Source organism: Branchiostoma lanceolatum, chromosome 3 (genome assembly GCF_035083965.1).
Source record: "Branchiostoma lanceolatum isolate klBraLanc5 chromosome 3, klBraLanc5.hap2, whole genome shotgun sequence".
NCBI classification, from domain to species: Eukaryota; Metazoa; Chordata; class Leptocardii; order Amphioxiformes; family Branchiostomatidae; genus Branchiostoma; species Branchiostoma lanceolatum.
The window spans coordinates 11343835-11365414 of NC_089724.1; the positions used below are offsets into that span (position 1 = coordinate 11343835).

A 21580-nucleotide genomic window follows, 5' to 3' on the forward strand; every position below is an offset into this window, starting at 1 on the left:
TAGTACCATGGGCGAGCAGTTTGTTAAAGAAATACAGACGCCTTTTCTCCTCTAAAAAAAGTTATAAAATCATCCATTCTTTGTATATTCTGTTCTCTTTATTCAAAGAACTTCTTTGACGAGATAATTTTACATTTTGTACTATTTAATGTAGAGTAAAATCATAACTCACACATTGCAGCTGCACCCACATTACAGTAGACTATCCCAATGACCCTATGACCTCAGGCGCCATCTTGCAGCTGTTGTTTTTTTCTCCCAGCAAGGAATCTGACCGAAACAGGCTGATTTTACCGTGAAATTCCACATTTATTTGCTGATAAATGATGTCGACACGCAATTGAAAATGACATGGTTGTCTTTGGCAACATTTTGGTCGCATGTGCTCTGGATTGGGGGCGGATCGATAGATTGACTTGGAGTTGGACTTAATTTGCTTGTGGAAAAATCCGGACCTACCCAAAGCAGTCATCTTGAGGCGATGGTCGTCTTGTGGAAGCGGTCGGTAGACCAAGTTTGACTGTACATGTATGTAAATAAATGTTTCTCAGTGGCTACAGAAAACATGTGCCACTTATTACTCGTGGTCAATCAACCATTTCTATAGAGCGGCCACCTGTCCATAGCGGTCGATTTTGGCCAGTCCCTTGAGTGACCGCTATAGGCAGGTTTGACTGTATAGGTATATGGCCCAGTATACATCCCCAAAATTAAAAGTGCACAATCTTTTTCCCCAAGAACCCATCATGTAAATAATGCTACCTTTGTGTAACTTGTTATGTCTTTCTAATTGAAAACACTTGATGTCATACATGTATAAGTACAAGAAATGCTCTGTATGCACTCTGGTCAATTTAGACATTTCTAATTTCTCTTCACAATTGCATGTTATCTTCACAATTGCCCTTGTTGTGTTCATAAAAAATGTATCAGTGTTGTTATTTCAACCTTCTACAGTCATGTATGATTTGTAGTCTGGTTTACTCAAAATAGAAATTATTACTTGTGAAGTGAAGTCTAACAGTAACATTCTTATAAAATGATCTGATAAAACAAACACCTATATAGATATAAATATTATAATGGCCTCCAGTTGGAGATCTATCACATAAAACTAACCCTATCATTTCTGCAGGTCTCAATGATACATTCCAAGAAACCCATCTGGGCAGATTAAGTTTCCCACTACATGTGTCTATAAGGGTGCCATGCTAATAGCTTGAAATCCATTGTTGATCAGCCTGTGTCTGTTCCAACCATTGCTACCCTGCCAATGTTGTGCTTAAAGTATGATCATTCTCCTGGACATCCTGTGTTCAAGATACATGTACCGGTCTCACCCATTTCCTTCTTGTATTCTACACAAATGTCCTGTAACTCCAGCAGCCCTTACAATGGAGTCAGTGACAGTGATTTAACTCCTACTGGCACTACATGAACGAATACTCAAACAAGGGACGTTGCATAAACACTGAGAAAGTACAAGAACCGGCCTGGTACAAACAGCACATTCTTTGTGACAAGCTTCAGCTATTGTGACAAAGTATACTGAAAACATCGGTCATTTGGAGGTGACACCAAGATTTGGATGCTTGAATGTATTCCTTGTTTTCACAACATCTGAGCAGGACAGAGACATCATTGTGACAGCTCCAACATGGCAAACTGAATCATGAGTAACACAGAGGGGAATCATGGTAATCCAATTATATCCCGAGAAGTGGTGAGACCTATTCTGACTTCTAAATTTTCATACCCAGGTCAAAGATGTCTCCAAGGTAAAAGATCTATATTGCATCTCAATTGAGAAGACCAATACATCACAAGCGCTGATAATGCCTTAGAAGGAGTTATAAGGAGACCTACTTGATAATGCCCTGCTGAAGTTGTCCTGGAACCGTTCTCTGTGTCTTCTTCTCAGTCGGCATTTGTCTGCTGAGAACTTAAACTGTGCTTTTCTCTTCAGGCTGGGTGCATTAACATGCTCTGCAACCAGAAATACAAGAAACACATGAAATAATGGTCAGAAATCTTTAACAACTCACTTACTGGAAAAGGCTTCTTTAACGTCTTGTCTCAATGCTATTAGTCAAAAAGATCTTAAGTCATCTAAACTACTTAGTTCACAATTTGCAAACTTCAAACATGATCATAGCCGGGTATTTCTAGATGTTGGGATCAGAATTTTACTACAGAAACATTGCATCCCAAACATAATCATGACACAAATGGTCAGCAAGACAAAGTCTGTGAAACATCATGTACTGCATACAATGTTCAGGTTATCTCAGGTGCATTGTTCCCACCTGAACAGCTGGGCATGGTGGCGTTGACTTTCTCGTGTGTCCACTCGTACTCGGTGTCGCTGCCACAGCTGTAGGTGTACGTGTCTTCTGACTCGGAGGAGAAGTGTGCGCTGGTCTTACAGGTCAGACCACACGTCTCCTTGTCGCCCACCTTGTTACAGGTGAGGACCGCCTTGGCTGGTGCCTTCAGGGGTATACACATCTCTGCTTCTGCCAAAATCAAGACTTAAGATGTTAACTACAAAATCTAATGTCAAGGAAAAGGAAGCACAGCAGACAATAAGATTCTGAATGTTTTCTAATGGTCTATGAGAACCCGGTCATTGTTGTATGATCATAAACTGAGGGCATTTGTATTGTGGGATGGTCATACGTGTGTCGTACTAAATTCAGCTGTCTTTTTACCAAAAAAGGATGTCTTTAATCCTTGTTTGAGGTTTTATCATAGCCTTCTTGATAACCCTAGGATATTGAAATGGTAGGATGACCTATGACGAATGTGACCGCACCTTTACCAAAAAGTAATTTCTTCATGACAAGAAATGCTGACAGGTTGAGGATTCACAATACAATATGGACACATTGAGGATATTACTTACCTATGCAGTCTTTCTTGTTGGGGTGCAGCTTGTACCCAGCTCGACAGGAACACTCGTAGTACCCCAAGTGGTTCTTACAGGTATGGTGACAACCACCATTGTTTATTGAACATTCATCAATATCTGCAAATAATGTAAAAACTGCTTTAATCCTGACATATCAAGCAACTTGTCAACTCCAACAAGTCAATCTTCTTGAACTACTTGACTCCATTTTCTCAATCGTGATATAGAATATAGACCTGCTACACGGGTGCAAATAATACTGACCTCCACAATGTGTGATGCCATAGGCCTGGTAACCTTGGTTACAGTAGCACCAGAAGCTACCAGGTGTGTTCTCACAGGTGTGGTCACACGTGCCGTTGATGGAACACTCGTCTATATCTGTTGGGTGGAAGACATCACGTCAGCACATTTCACTTCGATGCAAGCCCATGCAACACAATTTTGAAGCCCATGCAATACAGTAAAAAATCTATGGTGACCAGAACAGCACTAGTGCTAAGATGTAAGATTATGTTAGCAAACGCACCATAGGATATTTCCAGTTTGTTTGTTTGTTTGTTTTATTCAGATCATACATTAGTGTAGAATTTTTTACAAATTTGACATACCTATTAGACTGCAGCTGGTCCAAAACACAAATATTGAATGCAATCCCCACCCAGGTATGCCATTGAATGTAATACAGCATGGTAATCTTTCTTGTCTTAAAAGTAGTAGTCGTTCACAAATGTAAATGCATGTACATGTAAATCCATTACAGTTCTCACACCTTTCAGCAGACACATACCTATGCAGGTTCTCTCATTGGTGAGCAGTTTGTACCCCTTGTGGCAGGAGCAGGTGAAGCTGCCCACTGTGTTCCTACAGTCATGATCACAGCCACCATTGCCGATACGACACTCATCAACATCTGGAGTAATCAAGAGAAAAAGTGGCCATGTTACCGGGAAAGCAAGGAAACTCATGAATCATTCAAATGAGCTAATACTGTAAAAGCATTTAAGTTTGCGTGGTTTTCATTTCACGCTATGGCGAGTGTTTGTGGCAGTTTTAAGTTTGCGGCAGCGTTATAGTCACATGATACTGCTACAGTATTGGACAAAAACGTAAAACCACCACAGACATTTCTGCATTTACAGTATTTGCATAACTGTGTTTTATAATATCTACATTAGGTCAAAAGCTTAAGATTTCATCCGGGTCTTGGCAATGAAACAAAGGACATTCACGATCACAGATACATTAAGCTGAAGTGTGCAAGAACTACAAAGGTGGAAAGACAATCACCTCAGTCTGAAAAACATGAAAACTGAGCAAGACCAAAACTTGATTGCGTGCAAAATAGAATAATGCTTTACCATGGAGGTTAGAATATTTCTTACAGTCTTGTATAGTTGACTTTTCACCCATGGTGCAGTACTGATTGGGTCTGCATGGTGGCACTGTTAGAAATACTCTAAATTGAGCACATTTCAACAGCATGCGCCATCCTGCAGGGCTAATTTTCTTTCTGAATGATGTAATTCTGGTAGAATTTGCTTAAATTTTCAGCAAATTTCTTACTGTTCTCTGTATTTGAAAGTTACGAAATAAGTATGCAATTTCATTATGAAGTAGGATATATCATATTATTACAAGTTTACAACCATACAAAAAGCTCTCCATATTTCTGGACATGTGCGGTTTCTGCATGTCCTCTTCCTGTTTACTGTGCCTTTGGACCAGTGACTCAGACTGGAGTCTTTATATATAGTAATGTATTTAAAGATTTGCCATTGTCATCTGATTCTGAACTCAGTCCAAGCCGGCATATTGTACAGTTGGGTTTGATGTGGCTGCAAAGTGTGGCAGCCACCGGATGTCAGGAGTGGAAAATACCAAGTGACATCAAATAAACAAGGGCAGAAATGGTGTGCTCAGCAAACACTGGGACTCTTTCACAACATCTGTACAAGAGGTTGCCATACATGGCACATTTTGTATGGGGAAGGGTGTCGCCTTCTGGCTTTAAATGAAGAAACCATGTCCAACACAAACACATGGACTGCGGGGTAAAGCCGTATATCTTACGTTCCGAAGAAAGTGACTGTTTGGGAAGCACTTGGGACTGGAGAGCCGTGTTTGTGGTTTCTGGACATAAGCAAAGTGATCATGCACATGTTTTGGCCAGACTTTTCTGACAACAGTAACATTATCTAAGACTGTTGACTCCACTCGCATTTTATGAATTGGACCATTTGTTGAGAGCATGCTTATATTGGTATAATGTTCCCCTTGGCACAAAATAATTACACAGCAAGTAAAGTAAGGCATTGTGCACAGAGTGATCCCCGAAACAAAGTGTTCGAATTACTGGTAAACTTTGGCTACCAGAGGTGATCATCTGGAAACTAAGGTTAAAAGGGATCAGCATTGCCGATGCATTGGTCGCAAACATGAACGTGTAGTTGATCTTTGATTGCAAGCATCAGGGCATAGACCATTGTGCTTTCCTTTAAGAAAAGTAAAGCTTTCTTGAAGTTAGATCTAATCCTTTCCAGCCACTCGAGTCAAAAGTGAATGGTGTAAGAACTTACCTGTTTTTTCATGTTGAATGTGCTTTTTATTAGACTGAGCCTAAGAGACTAGTGATAAAATATGACTATGGGTGACTACTTCTTTTCTAATGCAAAGGCCAATCAAACTGGATGATAGAACGTGGGAACTGAGGAGACCTGGGTCAACAGACAAGTTATCGTCCAAAGTCTTTTCCACAGGAAGTGCACTCCTCCGCTGGTGTTCAAAGCACAACGTTCAAAGCTGCGGTATAAAATGTTATTCATCGGGCTATCGAACCGACTTAGAAGTACATGTAATACAGTTCCTGAGGAATGCCTCTGCCCAACCTAAACACACAACATCAAAAGTTTCCCAATTCCGGCTGACGCATGAGAGGCCCATCTCGTCCACGCTTGTGCCAACACTCTATGGGGGGATTGAACTTTACACCACACGGGATTGCGTAAAGTTCAGAGGTTAAGAAAGCAGAAGTCTTGGTACGGTTACTTCAATCAGACGTAAGATGAACTTGAATGCAGCAGAGGCTGCGACTAATTCTGTCCATGGATGAGAAAGTAGTAATATTTACCTAGACACTTCTTCCCATCTGGCTGCAAGGTGAATCCGTCAGGACAGCTACAGCGTACGCCGCTCTGCGTATCTTTACACTGCCGGTCACAGCCCCCGTTATTCACAGCACACGTCTCTGAAAAACATGAAAGTCATACATAAAAATTCAACTTTACCTCGAGTTGTTCTGAAAGTTGTTAGAAGTGAAACTCCACTTAAAAAGTAATTAAAACTGCTGATTACAAAATGAACAAAATGCTTTCGGATACAGGGGGAACAAAAATTTCATGTACCATACAAATGACAAAAATGGTGATTGAAATAATTGACGATAGGTACATTGTATGACAGGCCAACTGTATATGACTTGACTACCGGTAGTTCTAAACTAACAACCTTAAGATTTGACAACATGATACAACATATTATGAATGTAATGTTATATCCCTTATCAGGACATGGGAGTCTTCCTGAAGAGCAAAAACCCTGAAAAACATCAACAAAGTTGAGACTGGGAAAACATCTGTGAAATTGTATGGCAACAAACTTGTTTTGGTGACAGAGCAAAGAATGATAATAGCAACAACTGTTCCCCCGACTGACTGCATAGCAATGTTAGTGACAACACATCAAGCCCTAGAGGTCCAGTCTGGGTCATCCTCACTGGAGCTCCTGGTATTTCATAAAATATACAACCCAGCAGGGTCTGTAGGATAGATCAGAACAAGTGTTACACCATTATGTTGTCAGGAAATTTTATTAGCTCCCTTCTGAAGGCAAATCTGTATCCTACTCATAATGTGGAAGTTGTCCGAGTGCACCGACTTGTACATGTACATGTACAACTCAGGCACCTGAAATGGAAATGGCTTGAGGCATTTAAAGTTTCCTCGACCTGGCCGAGACCGACTCCTGAAACCAACACAATGCTCGTACCATTCTTCTTTACAAAAACCTCGGCCAAGAATAAAGATAAACATTTCACTTTGCAAGAGCTCCAGAAAAATGTGCCTGTCAACAAAAAATGCAGGGTGTGCTAGATATTGGTGAAACGGTGTGCCCTTTGGAGAGATAATGCCACCACAGGGGTGAGCCTTCGCAGTTCTCTGTAAACAGAGAAACAGGAGCGACTCAGATGTGTTACAGTCCAGTCAGATTAGGTTTCTGGATTATGTCGGTAAGGCATGTCCAGCCAGAACAGGATCTGGCAGTCCTGCTGAAACACTACAGGTATCCTGCAGGAAACGACCGTGCATAGCTGAAGAAACATCCAATGAACTGGCTTCAACAATTTACTTTTCTCTTAAATGAGATACCACAATCATTCATTCACTTAACTGAATATGAATCTACTACTTTTAATAAAGAGTATGTACCAATTACAAATGGTATGTGTGATCCAATCACTTACAACCACTAGTAAGACTATATGTTACACTGTATTGCTAACAATGTTCCTTCTCCTTCAATGAGTAAACACCACTACAAGATCTAGAAATGGTTTCAAACCCTGACAGGGAAAACTGTGACATCTAAAAATCAAACCAAACTTGTTGTGGTTTTCCAAAGTCAACATCCAAGCAGAATCTTTGTACTGAATGAAAAGTAGCACACTAAACACAAATATAAAATTTCTCCCAACTATAGAAATTTATACATCTCAGCTACAGTTTGCAAAGTCGATTATGTTTGATGGAGCAGTCCTGACTGTAGCGTTTAAAACAGTTGAGAGTCTGCGCACCAAATATTGAGATATCTATATGATGTCAGAAGAGGAACATTGCATTGCCATGATTGCAGACAAGAATCTGCGTATCAAATATTGGGTTATCTACATGCATGATGTCAGAAAAGGAACATCGCATTACCATGGCGGCAGTCAAGAATCTGCGTATCAAATATTGCGTTATCTACATGCATGATGTCAGAGGAGGAACGAGGCATTGCCATGGTTGCAGACAAGGCCTGCAGTTTCTCTCAGGCAGCATGACCAGTTCACAGCTCTGGCTTCTATCCATCCTGGGGTAGGAGCTGATTGCATAAGGCAATAAATGACATGTACTTAGTGGGGGCTGACACTGGGTCTCTACATCATGGACCCGGGCCACAACTAATGAGGGGAAATGGGAACTTAAAGAAAACAAAGATTACTTCAAGTTGACTTCACAGTCAACACAAAGCTCAAGAACATCCTGTGACCTGGTCAGGTGCATCAGGAAAGATTGGACAGGACAAGAGTAGGAAAACATGTCTGGAGATAAAGTTAGAAATAGTGTTAGACGTTTTTCCTGAAGTGACTGGAACAGAACTGCTGCATTCTCTACTGTCGACTGGTCTTCCTAGAACATAGCATATTGGCAAGGACAAGGCAGTTGGCTACAATGAGGGGAAGTCTCGGGAAAGATAACAAGTCATCCTCCTCTGGGAGAAGTCAGAGGATGACAGCTAGCGCTGCTCTTTCATTTTAAAAGATGACTCAGAAGATGAATTAAATTAAAGTGCAGCTGACAATTTGTTTTCCAAATCTCTCTCCTTTCAAAGTGACACCAAACTTGTGGTAATGTTGTAGGGCGACACCATCCAAGGAAATAATGATGAGTAAATTTTTACCAAAAAAATTTTGATTCTAAAGAAGTCTGCTATAATACAGAATCATATAAACTGTGACTGTGTATCTTGTAAAGCCTACTTTGTGCCAACTGTACGTATATAGCATATTACAATGCCTTGTCAGACTTTCAAAGTACACACGTAAAAGGATCGGCAACTACTGTCAGTTAACCATGGCCTGCCCACTCCTTTCAGCTTTTGGCTGAACACCTCTGAAGTGAGGTACATTTTGTACATGTGCTTAAAGTAAACTTGGTTGTGTATCGATTTGAACAGGACAAAGCCATCTGCCACTTCAGAAGCACTGGTAGGCTTCCTGAGGGCGGGGTACTTGGACATGTAAGTTAAGGGGCGGCATTGGTGCGTGGAGTGCGCACTGTTCGGCCAGGGATCTGATGACTGCTTTGATTGAATCGGGTTACACGATTGGTTGCCCTTGCCTTCCCATGACCACTTACCTTTTGTAGGCCAGACACCATAACCATGTAGAACCAGTCGGGCTGACAGCCCTCGACATTACTAGGCTGGACATGGAATGCTATCATACACCTGTTGACTATTCCTTCACGATATTTTGGTACACACTATAATATCTATACAATATAAGACAACTTATTAGCAAAACAAATACATGTCTCTCTCCCTCTTTTTTACATGCACTTTCAATGCTTCTATTTGGACTAAGAATGTAATGATTACTGTGTGAGTTAAGCACAAGAGTAAAAATCCCCTAAGTGACTGATGATATAAAAGTCTTTACTTCCTTTGTATGACTAAAACTCAACGTAACTGAACAAAGTGCCAGTACAAGCTTGACAACTGCCCTCATTCCTCTAACCCCTGTGAACACTGGTGCCTGACAACTCACGACATTCATGTAGTGACATGACTGGCCCAAAATAAACTCTCCAAGCTTAAAGGCACACATAATCATGTCCTGGACATCTTTGCTTGCAAAAAAAAAAAACACCCAGAAGGTCCATTAATCTCTTTCTAACCCTTGTAGACCACAGTTTGCATCTGCAGAAATTCTATATCAAAAAAATAAGAGGCAAGTGGATAGGAGAAATACAAAACATGCATGCATCAGAGCAATCTACATTCATTTGTCCTTCAAACTAAGACTTTTAGTCTCCGCTTGGTCACATAAAAAATACTTACAGTAAAGGAGAAACTCATTCAACCTAAGGTCCTCGTATTGTTACTTGTATGTCATACTATTGATAACGTGCCTATCTGGGTTAGGTTTTAACACATTCTCTCTGTCACAAAGAATTCTAAAGGGGACAAGAACCAAGCCTTTATCACGGCTTCTGAAGCTTTTCTATTCGTCGAGAAGTCCTGAGTGCCAGCATAGTTTGCCTAAGGAACCAATTCATTGCCTTCCCCAGTCATCAAAAGGTCAGTGCTTAAAATAGATGTCTTAAGTAGCATCTTTATTTGTGGAATTCCTCATGAGTCTTCATTGGGACCTGAAAACACATCTGTGGCCAACTGTTCCAAAATGTACTGTGATGTCCAAATAACAGGAAAAAATAAGAGCTTGAGAAGCCTCATTCATATAAGGTGTTTTGTTCAGGAAAGCCGCTGAGTTTGGGACATCAAGTGCTAGTACTAGTACATGACTGTACATTGTACTTTACCTGTGCCTAGCAAATTGCTAGGCAAATTGCTAGGCATCAAAACATGATAAAAAAAACAGTAAAAAAACTCGTAGTTCCAGAGGTCAAAAGACATTTACCATTGCTATTTGAGAACCATTATTGCCAAAAGTTCATAAAACAAACTTTTGGGGAGCTATACCTTAGACAGTACTGCAAAATGAAGAAAAAAGAAAGGGTTGCAAAGAACAGAATGGCTCAGCAATTTCAAATGGGAAAGAAGTTTTCTTCACACATTTAAGTACTGTTTAAACTGTTTTCTCAGGGCTTTAATCCCATAGATAAACATATTAAGCCAATCTCCAAATGGTACCATACAGTAGAGAATGCTGGCTTTTCTTGTCAATCTCTTAATATCTTTGGAACACTACTAAACTTTTGATGGCATACTTTTGTACCATCATGATCAACTGGAAATATTTAACCCCAAAATGTCAGAAGAGGCAAAGAAAGAAGTTTGGTAGACATCCCCAATATTTGCAGACACATTTGCAAGCAGGACAAGAGAAGTAAACAGAAAAGGATACACATATCCTGCAGTCCAGATGGGCAGCATGCTTATAGGAGAGGGGAGACAGAAGTACCTACCTTTAGCTTTGGTCCAGGAAAAACACAAGCAGATAAGGCATGACAGGAGCACAAGTCTTCTTTGTGTATCCATCACAAGAGAAGGGGTAATCCTGTTGAATCCTGAAGGGTTCTTAGGAGGAAGCACAAACACTGCAGAGTACGTCTTCAGGCCTCAGTGCAACACGAGTAAAGCTCAACCCATATCGACAACGTGCAACTGCCAATCAGCTGAGCTGGGCACCCCCCGGGGACTAGAAAGGATGCATTGTACGGAGAGTCTGCAGGGGGCAGGTCAGGTTCACTGGAAACGGTGGCCGTCACCGCCCGCAGCCGGCACAAGTCTGCACGCACCAGCAGCGGCCCAGCACTGCTCCGCACTCCTACGTAAACTGTCAGACCCGCCTGCCAATTTGTAACCAAAAACCCGCTGTATTAAGGTAGAAATATTTTAAGCCTTGCACCATTCAGGACGGGAGCCACACCGTTGCGACCGCGCTGTTTGCCGAGGATGTGCCCCGTCTCCTGCACTGGGGCTTTTGAAGTGCCGCTGCCTTTCCGCCCGGGTGGAAAATGAATTTGTAATGACTTACATCTCAGTTGGACAGCTCTGAGAAACAAACACTGCGGGCCAGCCTGCCACTGTGTCAATATTGCCTTTCAAGCCTTGTCTGTGTCAATCCTCAACAGAGTTAAACACACATACCACGTGCAGGGCATCAGATGGATGCACAACATACATCCCTGCCTGCGGAAAAGGGAAATCGCCGCACAAAACTCGAACGAAACTCACTCGGCCTTTTCCATATTTTCAATCAAACGATACACCGCACTTAAACGCCTGCACTTATATGGTACTTGACTGACTTGCCATGATTTGTTTAGACATGATATCTGGAATTCCTCTTGTTACTAAGGACCTGCTTACACCACTTTATCAGGTGTATGGAGATCAGAGAAGGGTGACACATGCGGCATACCAGAGGTGTTGGATTCCTATCTGAGACACTGCACGCAGGGCTTTATGCCGGTATGCATTATTTTCTGAGGATCATTTTCTTTGCCAGCTATTTTGTCTGCAGCATGTCCTGGACATTCAAACACCAGTAGGAATGTTATATGTATGAAGTAATGCTGCAACATGAGAAGAATTGAGCTCATACAGTACCGGTTCTCACCACTAGATGGCTCTTTTGAATAACAGTGGACCTGTAGGCTTCGAAGTCCCCTACAGGGACAAATGTAAGCCTAAGTAACACATGTGAACCAGCCAGGGTCCAAAAAAGCATCCCAATTGTGGAACTCATCAATAGGTGATCATAAACCTATATGAAAAGAGGTAGGTACTGTAATTTCAACATGGACTTTTTCTTCAAAAGAACCCAGGTCCAATGTAAATATACAGTGAGCAAGACTAAGACATACACCAATATAATCCATGACATACACATAGAAATGTAAACCCATTAGTGTACGCATACATTATACAACATTTGTATACAAGTACTCTTAAACCCTGCTGAGAAGATAAAGAATGGTGTCTTACCAGACTCACCTATACAAGTCTTGCCGTCAGAGGCCAGGAGATAGTTCAGGTGACAGGTGCAGACTGGCCCATTGTCCGTATCCTGGCACTCATGCTGACAGCCTCCGTTACCATGGGAACACGTCACTGCAGATGAGAAGAAGAAGACTGCTGGTCATGGCATGATCAAAGCTAAACAAAAGCTGCTAGATTAAATCTAAATTTATATTGAATCCATGGAATTAGGTATAAAAGTGTTACTGGCATTATGATTACATGAAGCACTCCTGTCATCCAATATTGTCTTAACCCTTGTGCTGCTGACGTTTTTTATACAATTTATTTCATTAATTTGATTTTTTAATCAGGTCATTTTCCCTTGATTTTTCTACGCTGTGGTGGCATTGTTACTTCTGCATTTGGTGCGTTTCACTGCAGTGTGATGTGTGAAAAATACCCCCAAACCGTACATATACAGGACCCACATACAGACTCTATATATAGAGAGAGCCTATATATAGGCTTCCACAGGACAAGGGTCAATGTTCGAGCTTTATTATCTTTCAGAAGACATGATAATTAGCAGCATGATATACTACAGTAAAGACATGTGACATTGTCATAATGTAAAAAAGGCTAATTTCGTTTTGCTGATATCAGGACTAGCTGTGTATGATAATCACTGCATTTGTCTACGCAGCAGGGTACACACATCATTCATAGTACATTTTCCACTGTACCTATACAGTCCTTCCTGTTAGGAGCAAGTTCAAACCCAGGCCTGCACTGGCAGATTGTTCCCCTGTTGGTCTCCTGGCAGATGTGGGCACAACCATGTTCCTGTTTCTTACAGTTCCCTGGAAAGACATCACAACATCCTGACTTCATTGCTATAGTCAAAATACTCCAACCCCTTCATCATGGTGAAACAAACTGTTTTCAAGCTAGCAAGAAAATGTGACACTTTGGTCTCAAAGCCTACATGTAGGATGGCTTGTGGTATACAAGAGAAAAACTTACTTTATTCTCTTGTTTATATTCTGTTCAGTTTTGATAACTTTAAACTTTCAAGGGTATTGTTTAACTATATTGTACAATTATTACATACACCAAATTTACTTGTGAATGACAACAAACCATCCACTCAAATCTGACATGGTGCTACACACAGTTTTGTCAACATGATATGAAATATCAAAACTGCTTATGTCATACTTGCGTCGCAAAAACATTTGATACAGGTGTTCCGTACCGGGCAATAACTTTCGATATCACACTGGGTTCTACTTTTATTACAGGCTTCCATAGAATATTTGTAATGCATTTCGAGTGCGACAGTTGCGCCGCTGTTGAAAAATTCGAATACCGGATTTGGAAGATGGAATCCATGTTGTTTCAATTTTTTTGTTCGAGGACACAAAACTCTCTCAACTTCTGGAGCATTTCACCTTGAAATGTGTGTTTTTCGGGTGGGTATGGCAATACAACACGGTGTATTTCGTATGACCCTCGGTCCCTGGGTCCTCCCTCGGGTCGCATCGTCCCACGGCCTCCACGGTATTGTATTCTATATATATTTCTCACGAAATGTTCATAGTGAGTCAGAATCATTTACCATAGCAAGTTAGCAACTAACACTATTCCCTGACATGGGCTGGATTGAATCACACGACAGAGGCCAGGTTACTGGGGTATAGTGCAGGGTTTATAGACAAAACTTTGCTGTGTTTGGAATAGTCCTTGTCAACATCCAGATAACGCTCCAACTGAGAAGGTTCACACTGCGCTGGGTCAGGTTACACACTGAGATCGGCACCTGTTGACAGCACCAGCCAGGAACCCTCCTCACACGGCACTTGCACTACCGATCTAAGATTGTTCCATCATAAAACCAGAGGGCAATTGCTTCTATTTCCCCGGTTACTGTACTTGATAAGTCTTGCTTTACTCTTCAATCAGTTTATAAACTGCCTTAAAAATGTCCCTTTTTTAAACATATACTTGACAATGATTGTAAAATTGATACTTTGACCATCACTACAAACTACAATTAAGTGCTATCTTGATGACATGATCTGCATATCACATCATCCTAATGTAGCAATTCTGTTGAATCAGACACATATAGGTCACCATCAGCAGGGCTGTCTCCAGCTTTAATTTTTTTCTGTCTCAGTCATTGTTTGGGAGCCTAGTTAATTTTCATTGTTAAATCTGCCATTTTAAGCTGATAAACATACAATTTTGTGTCATGAAGTTGAGATTTTTTGGAAGGACCAAGAACAAGCCGGATGAAATTTTTCCATCCCAACAAGCAAATTTTCGTCCTGGGATGGAAGGAACGGGTCCTGGACACAGCCCTGATCACAAACCACCATGGCATAGTGTTCAGAAACATAAATGCAGAAAAGTGGCATTGCACAACCATCTAGCTAACTCATCTAACCTGGACCAAAACCATAGAATGTGTGCTCACCACTACCTTTGTTACTGATGCAGGTGTGGCCGTTGTCGCTCAAGACAAAGTCTGCGCTACAGCGGCACTCATAACTCCCCATGTTGTTCAGACAGATCTGCTGACAACCACCGCGGTTTACCGCACACTCATCAACATCTGGGAGGGGGAAAAAGGGCAATCAATCGCTGGATACAGAACATTGTATATATATACAGTAATGCATTTTGGTGAAGGATTTGTCTTTTCTTCAGTTGTGAATAGCTTGGCATGGAATGATCTTTAATTGATTTGAGAAATATTTATGAAGGCTTGGAAAGTTCAGGCAGCAATGTTGTTGTCACCTGGAAATGTTCAAATACAGGTATCATGCTAATAACACTTCTCCCAATCAAAAATCATTATCCTTAATAACAGTATGCAAATTAGGCAACCACTGGCTCAACAGTCCAATGAATATCATCACCAGATCTTAGCCATGCTTCCAGTATCACTATTGTAACAATAGGATGCATATTTGTATCCTATGAAAGCCTCACTCTCTAAAGGTTCAACTGCCATGGAATTGACCATTTGAAAAGTATAGGGTAAAATGAATTTTTTTCTAACCTCATCACTCAATATTGAGTGAACATTTTGTTGTCCTCCTACTATCAGCTGGTGCAGTCTTTCACTCTTTCTGATATACATTATATCCCCTCACACTTTGAGGGGTTGTTTGAAAGTTCCTTTCCAGATGGACGACATTATTTTGATACTGAATGAAGTAGGCGGCCAACAGTAAAAGACATTCTAACGAACCACCATACCCCAGCTATGTATGTATGAAGCGTACGCATCATGTCCCACTGAGACGTGTCCACACTGGATTTGTGCCAGCTCACGTCCCTCAGCTTGTTCTACTTACTGTTTCCAAAACGTCAAGTTGGCAAATTCTCCTTGAAGTGAAAATAAACCACGGCATAATGGCGTGTTTATTTTTCCTGCCCCTGACAGAGTTTATTTCCCCTACAAGTGTGGACAGATTGGCTGGGATGTTTTCTGTAGGGCAGGTCAAGAGCCGGTGCTGTGGGAGAAAGCCATGAGCGTGCCGGCAGGATGTCAATAGCTTTCAGCACAGTCGCTTCTTTGCCAAAGAAAGCTGAAGGTATTGCAGGAAACATGGGCCAAATGCTTTGGGTTACAACAGAGGAGACAAATGCTGCTTGGAGAGTCAGTTCGAGTTGCACACATGAAAGAACAGATATTTTTGAGTGATATCTATCATATTTCACCGTAGCAAAGTTTTCCATTCCTTGATTGAACGGCCTAATCATCTTTTTTTTGCCTCTTATACACGAACGAGGCCCAATCCCTTGACAAGACATGCACTTCTCTCAATGGCACTGTCTAACTTAGAATGATTGTCCCTCTATCTAACCTTGAGGACCTTAATGGCCACTTTTCACGAGGGTCAAGGGTCAAGGGAACAGATAAATTTACCTAAACCTTTAGCACACTGAAGTAGCTGTTGGCACCCCATTAGTTACAGAGTTAGGCAGCAGGAGAAGGTTAAGAAGAGATGCAGATGTCAGAGATGTATTTTACAAGAGAGAACGGAAGGAGAGATAGACAGACGAAGGTACAAATTACATTGTATGTCCTGTCCTCCATACCAACTGTAGGTCTGAAACTTTTGCAGTAATTTTCTAGGACATGTATCTTTAGGCATCTCACAGTTCTTGTCATAAATACAACATTGAGGTTATTATTAAGGCTGTCAACCCATTTTTCATCTTTTTTTACAAGTTAAGTTGATTGAAACTGACCCTCCCCAAATACATGTACTTAATCTAGATCTACAGACCTATTACATTTATAGGTGTGTGTATGTGCCCTTTGTAAGTAGAAAATGTGGTCTGTTTTTGGTAATGTTGTTTCTCATCACAAACACATAACCTTAGTAACATTTCCCACAGGACAACATTACATGTTCCCAGGAAAAGGTGCTTCTTTAAACTTTCATTAAACAGGCAGACTGTTCTCTCCTTGAAAAATGTTGGAAATCCACTTAAAATGTTCAGAATACTTACCAAGGCCTGAACATAGTTATCCTGACAAGTGGGGTTTATCTGGTCTAACTCACCGTTTCTATACAGGACAGAACAGAGAAACTTACAGTGTTTACCTTTGTCTGGTGTCTAACAGTATAATATATAGTGTCTACTTCGTATATCAAATTTTCATTCTCTATATAATAAAGTGCAAATAATTACTCACCTGTATTAACTTCAACAATAACCAGTTTAAAGATTTCATGACATTGTACGTACTAATTGCAACTGCTGTGCAGTAATTTGTGTAGCACCTTATAATGCCTTATATTGTAAGGTAACTGCTACTTTGCCCTGTCTGATCATTGTTTTTCCTTAAAAAATCTGACTCCAAGAAAGAATGTTGGTATGGCCTTTTCCTTCCTGAAATTGACCTACCTTTTTACTAGAACCTCTTTTAATTCAAATAAACATGTTGGCGACCTAAAAATGTACTCAGTCCTCCATATTTGTTCAGTTAAGATTCTTGAGTACTTTCAATTCATCTTCAAAGCAGGAAAAAGATTCTCATTACCCAGGGAAAGCTTGGTTAGTCCAGACTACTTTAAGGAATAACGTCTCCTGCCAAAGCCGTAAACAGAGTGTCTTGAAGGCTCAGACTGAGATTTATCTTGATACTTTCACTCCCCACCTCATCAATTACTCTGCAGGAAGACCTGCAAAGGGCTGTACACAATGGTGGTTAAAGACCACTGAAAACAAATTAACACCCAATTCTGGGCCTTTTTAGTTAAGCCCCTAATCGAAGGCAACATCTGAGATATTCCAAGCATGTAAAAAGGCTGTCATGCGTCTGTGGTTTCTGCAGCTCATTGGAAAAGGATCCAGGGAGGACAATTTACTGAGACCCTGTTTAGACTGGGACCAGTTAAAGGGTTTTCTGGAGAAACCAAAATCTTGCTAAATCCAAACAGGTTGAAGACAATCTTTAATTGTTCCTGGAGCTTGGCCACAAAAAAAATTATCATGTTAACTAAGTATAAGTTTTTAATCCAAACAGGAGACCTTTATAATTACTGATAAAATGTACAATATTTTACAGTGAACATAAAATTTACCACACAACAGAATAGAAACTCTTGAATCTATGTATTTTAGTCACTAGTCTTGCTCTTAAGTCTTATAAGTCTTTTGTTTCTCAAAAGACAATCACTGCCCAAAGTGCCCATCCAGAAGTGCAGATTGAAATTACTGTAAAATAGTAAGAGACACTGTTCTACAAACAAAACAAGGCTTTTTATAGAAAGACCTACAAAATCACCAAATAGCAGCCTATTAGTATGAGTATTGGGGCCTGAAAGGCTCCACCAGAATTGACCTACATTTAAAACATGGCATTAAATGCTGTAAGATGATTGCAAATCTGGCTTCATCCGGAAGATTATAACTGCCATCTATAGATTTCTCTCCGCTGTTAGCGCACCAAAACGCAGAAAAACAGACAGTCCATACAAAACTGCTTGTTTTGTTTGACACAGTGACAGCAATGCACCTGAAAAATAGTTTAATTTGAGAAAGCCATGGAGCGTCTGATACGTAGTGGATATTTTCCATGTCTACATTTCTTTAGAGTAACTTAATCCTGCAATTAGCCACCACAGTGTCTGCTTGGTAATGTCACTCCCCAGCTTGGATCAAATTAAAATTTCACATCAAACCCGTGAATTCCGCACCTCAGTGAATCAGGTCACACTTAAGGCTCTTTGCATAGGGAATGTGAAATTCACTCCCTGCAAGGTCACAGTAATAAAGCTGACCTTGGTTTTATAGAGCCACTTAATACTGCATTAAGGCCAGTCATTACTTCCCTGGTCAATCCAGATTACTTTAGCATTAGTAAGGTGTCATAAAACCAGGACAAGGATGACTGCTTAAGATAACTTTGTAGTATATTATCTCATATACATGGCATGAGATAAGTAAAAGTTACCTACAGTTTTCCATAATCTTTCCACACTCAAGCCCCCCGTCTCTGACATTTCCACATGTTTTATACCTATTGGCCAGGGGTACCCACTGATAGCTGTTAAAGTATGTGGCACATATATTGCATATATCTATGACAATATATTAAGCCATCTGCAGAAAAGCTTGATAGTAGGGACAGCTGGTTGAAAAATATGGCATTTAATCATATCTACAGCTCACAAATTTTGCAAATACTTGAGATTGCTTTAAGACAGGTTTAAGTGTCGCCCAGTGAAGATGTTGCCATGGGTGAAGGGAAGAATGCCAGATCTTGGCTTCCTCACTCTTCACTTTCCAGCCAATTAAAGACTTCTTGAGGGAAATGCTGAATTCTTGGGAGGGAGCAGTATTAGAGGTGGTGACGGAACTTCTTAGCAAGCGTCAGGCTGATACTTACAGCTCCACCCTTATATACGTAACCACTTAAGACACTTCAACAGACAAGCAGCACAGTTTCTTATCTTCAACTTCAAGTTCAAGGGAAGGGGAAACAATCCTCTCAAAATCCTTGATTTCGGTGCTTTCATTTGTGCGATATATGTGCAATGGTGATGTCATTAAAGATTTTAGCCCTGCTTATTGTTAGTCTTGTGTTTGCCATTGGCCATTGAAAAGTCTGACATTCAAGCCTTTAACAGTTGAGAAGAACCTGACCTATTTCGAAGATGGAGACGTCAGAGCAAGTGAAGGCTGACGTACAAGCCTTGTACATGTGTATTGTCCTGCTTGACTAGAATGTAGGGAATTTGACATCGCTCATTCTGGAATGCTGGACTTGATTACGTCTAAACACAGAAGAATTAATTAAAGGAAAAGAATACTTGAAGAGTGCCTACATAACTTTGATTATGATTGACAAGCCATCTGCCTCTAAAGGCAAGCAGCCAACGTACTACTGTGAGAACTTGGGACTTCTCCAGCAATACAGCCCTTCCCCCCAGTCCTCCTGGGGTCCGCACTAAGCTCCAAGGAAAGGCTGGGCTGAAAGGTGTTGACAACAGCAGACTGTGGAAAATAGGAGGCAGGGAGCCTGGGACTCATTTGCCTTCCTTGGGTGACTATTGAGTTAACTAAATAGCCTGCTTGGGTTCTCCACAAAACCCTGTTATGTGTAGAACACTGTACTTCTTGTGTCAAATTACCTGCCAGTCCTAACAACATTTGTTGCCTCTGCTTAGTAGTACTTGAATCAATGTTTTACAAAAATGGAAGCAGAACTCGACACACATTGAATACAAAACCAGTATCCTTCCCATGCAATTATGTGCTACTACTAGCGTAGGCAGTCTACTTGTGGATTTTCAAATATTTCTTTGCTCCACTTTTATGATTCAACACTCAACATCAACACATCTTGGCTTAGCACAGCTACCCATTCCCCTTTAGTTGTTCTCGATCATGCTCATTCTCAGTGGTCATGTTTAAATAAAATCATATGGGCTTTTCTCTAAAGGCCTACTAAAAATATTCACTGGGCGAGGTCAGTGTATGTGAGTTCGGCCAGGACATTACCACTATCAATTTTCAAAGGTAGAGTTGATCAATACATCTTTCAATTAGGGACTAATTGGTCTGGGCCATCAGACATTAGGGTGTACTCCTACTCTTTCTGAGAAGTGTTGCGGGTTCTTTAACATGCTCAAGATGTGGTCCTCCTAACTGGGAACCTACGTGTACAGTCTGCTAAGATCTAAACTCCTAATTGTATGACCTTACTTTAAAGCTACAATAAACCTTCTCATCAGTACTAGTATTGTGCCCTTCAGAACAGTACCATCAGGACACTGCACTCACTGCCTGCACCAAACTAGTTTTCTCCATCCTCCTTGACATATTCCTTCTATACTTCATTGCAATATGTTACGAGCTGCATTGTATATTTGTAGATATAGCTGATTTTTACAGTACTGTACTGTTGGTGTTGTCTTTAGCGTGTGGGAGGGCAAGTTGTTAAGGTGCGTATGCACCTGTTTTGCCCTCCCTTTCACATTGTCTTAAATCCAAATAAAACAATAAAACAAAGCCACAAAACTGATCTAATAACCAACCACAATGTGATGATAACCATTTTGTCATGAAATGTCCACTGACCGATACAGTTGTGTCCATCGTCGTGCAACATGAAGCCATCGTAGCAGTCACAGCGGTAGTTCCCTTGTGTGTTCGTGCACTCGTGTACGCAGCCCCCGTTATTCACTGCACACTCATCCTCATCTGAAACAATCAGCCCACAATTATACATCATAGAAACATTGTACATCCTCAGTTGATGTTTCATGAGGTTTTCAATGGTTGCCTAAGACCTGACTTAACACATAACTTATAATATTGTCACAGTGATAGATTCAATTTCCATGGCAAAGGAGTCAGAGAATAATCTAAAACAAAGAACTTGGGGTACAGAGAAAGAGGGTCTTTTGTACATGCAACAAAAGGTTTGTTCTCAGTTGGTCACAGTCATTACCACTGATCCCAAAATTTTGAAGGAATCAACACCCATACTTTCTTGCATTCCTAGGGCAAATATTTTCTGCAATACCAACAATAGGCAAAGGGGGAGCTGTTGAACAAGTTGTACAAAATGTTCTGGGCCACACAAACCTATGATTCTACAGTCCACACCTGTGCATGCAAAGCAATTCTTAGCACATGTCATGTTGGGTCTACAAAAAATGATCA

The 21580-nt window shown here is 40.8% G+C and overlaps 1 protein-coding gene across 13 annotated transcripts in view; it reads right to left on the reverse strand.

Moving 5' to 3' along the window:
- LOC136430239 (signal peptide, CUB and EGF-like domain-containing protein 1) overlaps window positions 1–21580 on the reverse strand; it is a 58826-nt gene that overhangs the window by 13016 nt on the left and 24230 nt on the right. For 10 of the 13 annotated variants that reach the window (XM_066420664.1, XM_066420669.1, XM_066420670.1 and 7 more), the window contains 10 exons: window positions 20993–21115; window positions 14862–14999; window positions 13126–13242; window positions 12407–12532; window positions 6042–6158; window positions 3702–3824; window positions 3176–3292; window positions 2906–3028; window positions 2307–2516; window positions 1867–1986 (listed from right to left, as the gene is read on the reverse strand). In XM_066420664.1, the coding sequence (XP_066276761.1) occupies window positions 1867–1986; window positions 2307–2516; window positions 2906–3028; window positions 3176–3292; window positions 3702–3824; window positions 6042–6158; window positions 12407–12532; window positions 13126–13242; window positions 14862–14999; window positions 20993–21115 (1314 nt within the window). The remainder of the gene's footprint in view (window positions 1–1866; window positions 1987–2306; window positions 2517–2905; window positions 3029–3175; window positions 3293–3701; window positions 3825–6041; window positions 6159–12406; window positions 12533–13125; window positions 13243–14861; window positions 15000–20992; window positions 21116–21580) is intronic. The other 3 variants (XM_066420668.1, XM_066420676.1, XM_066420667.1) reach the window with 2 other exon arrangements.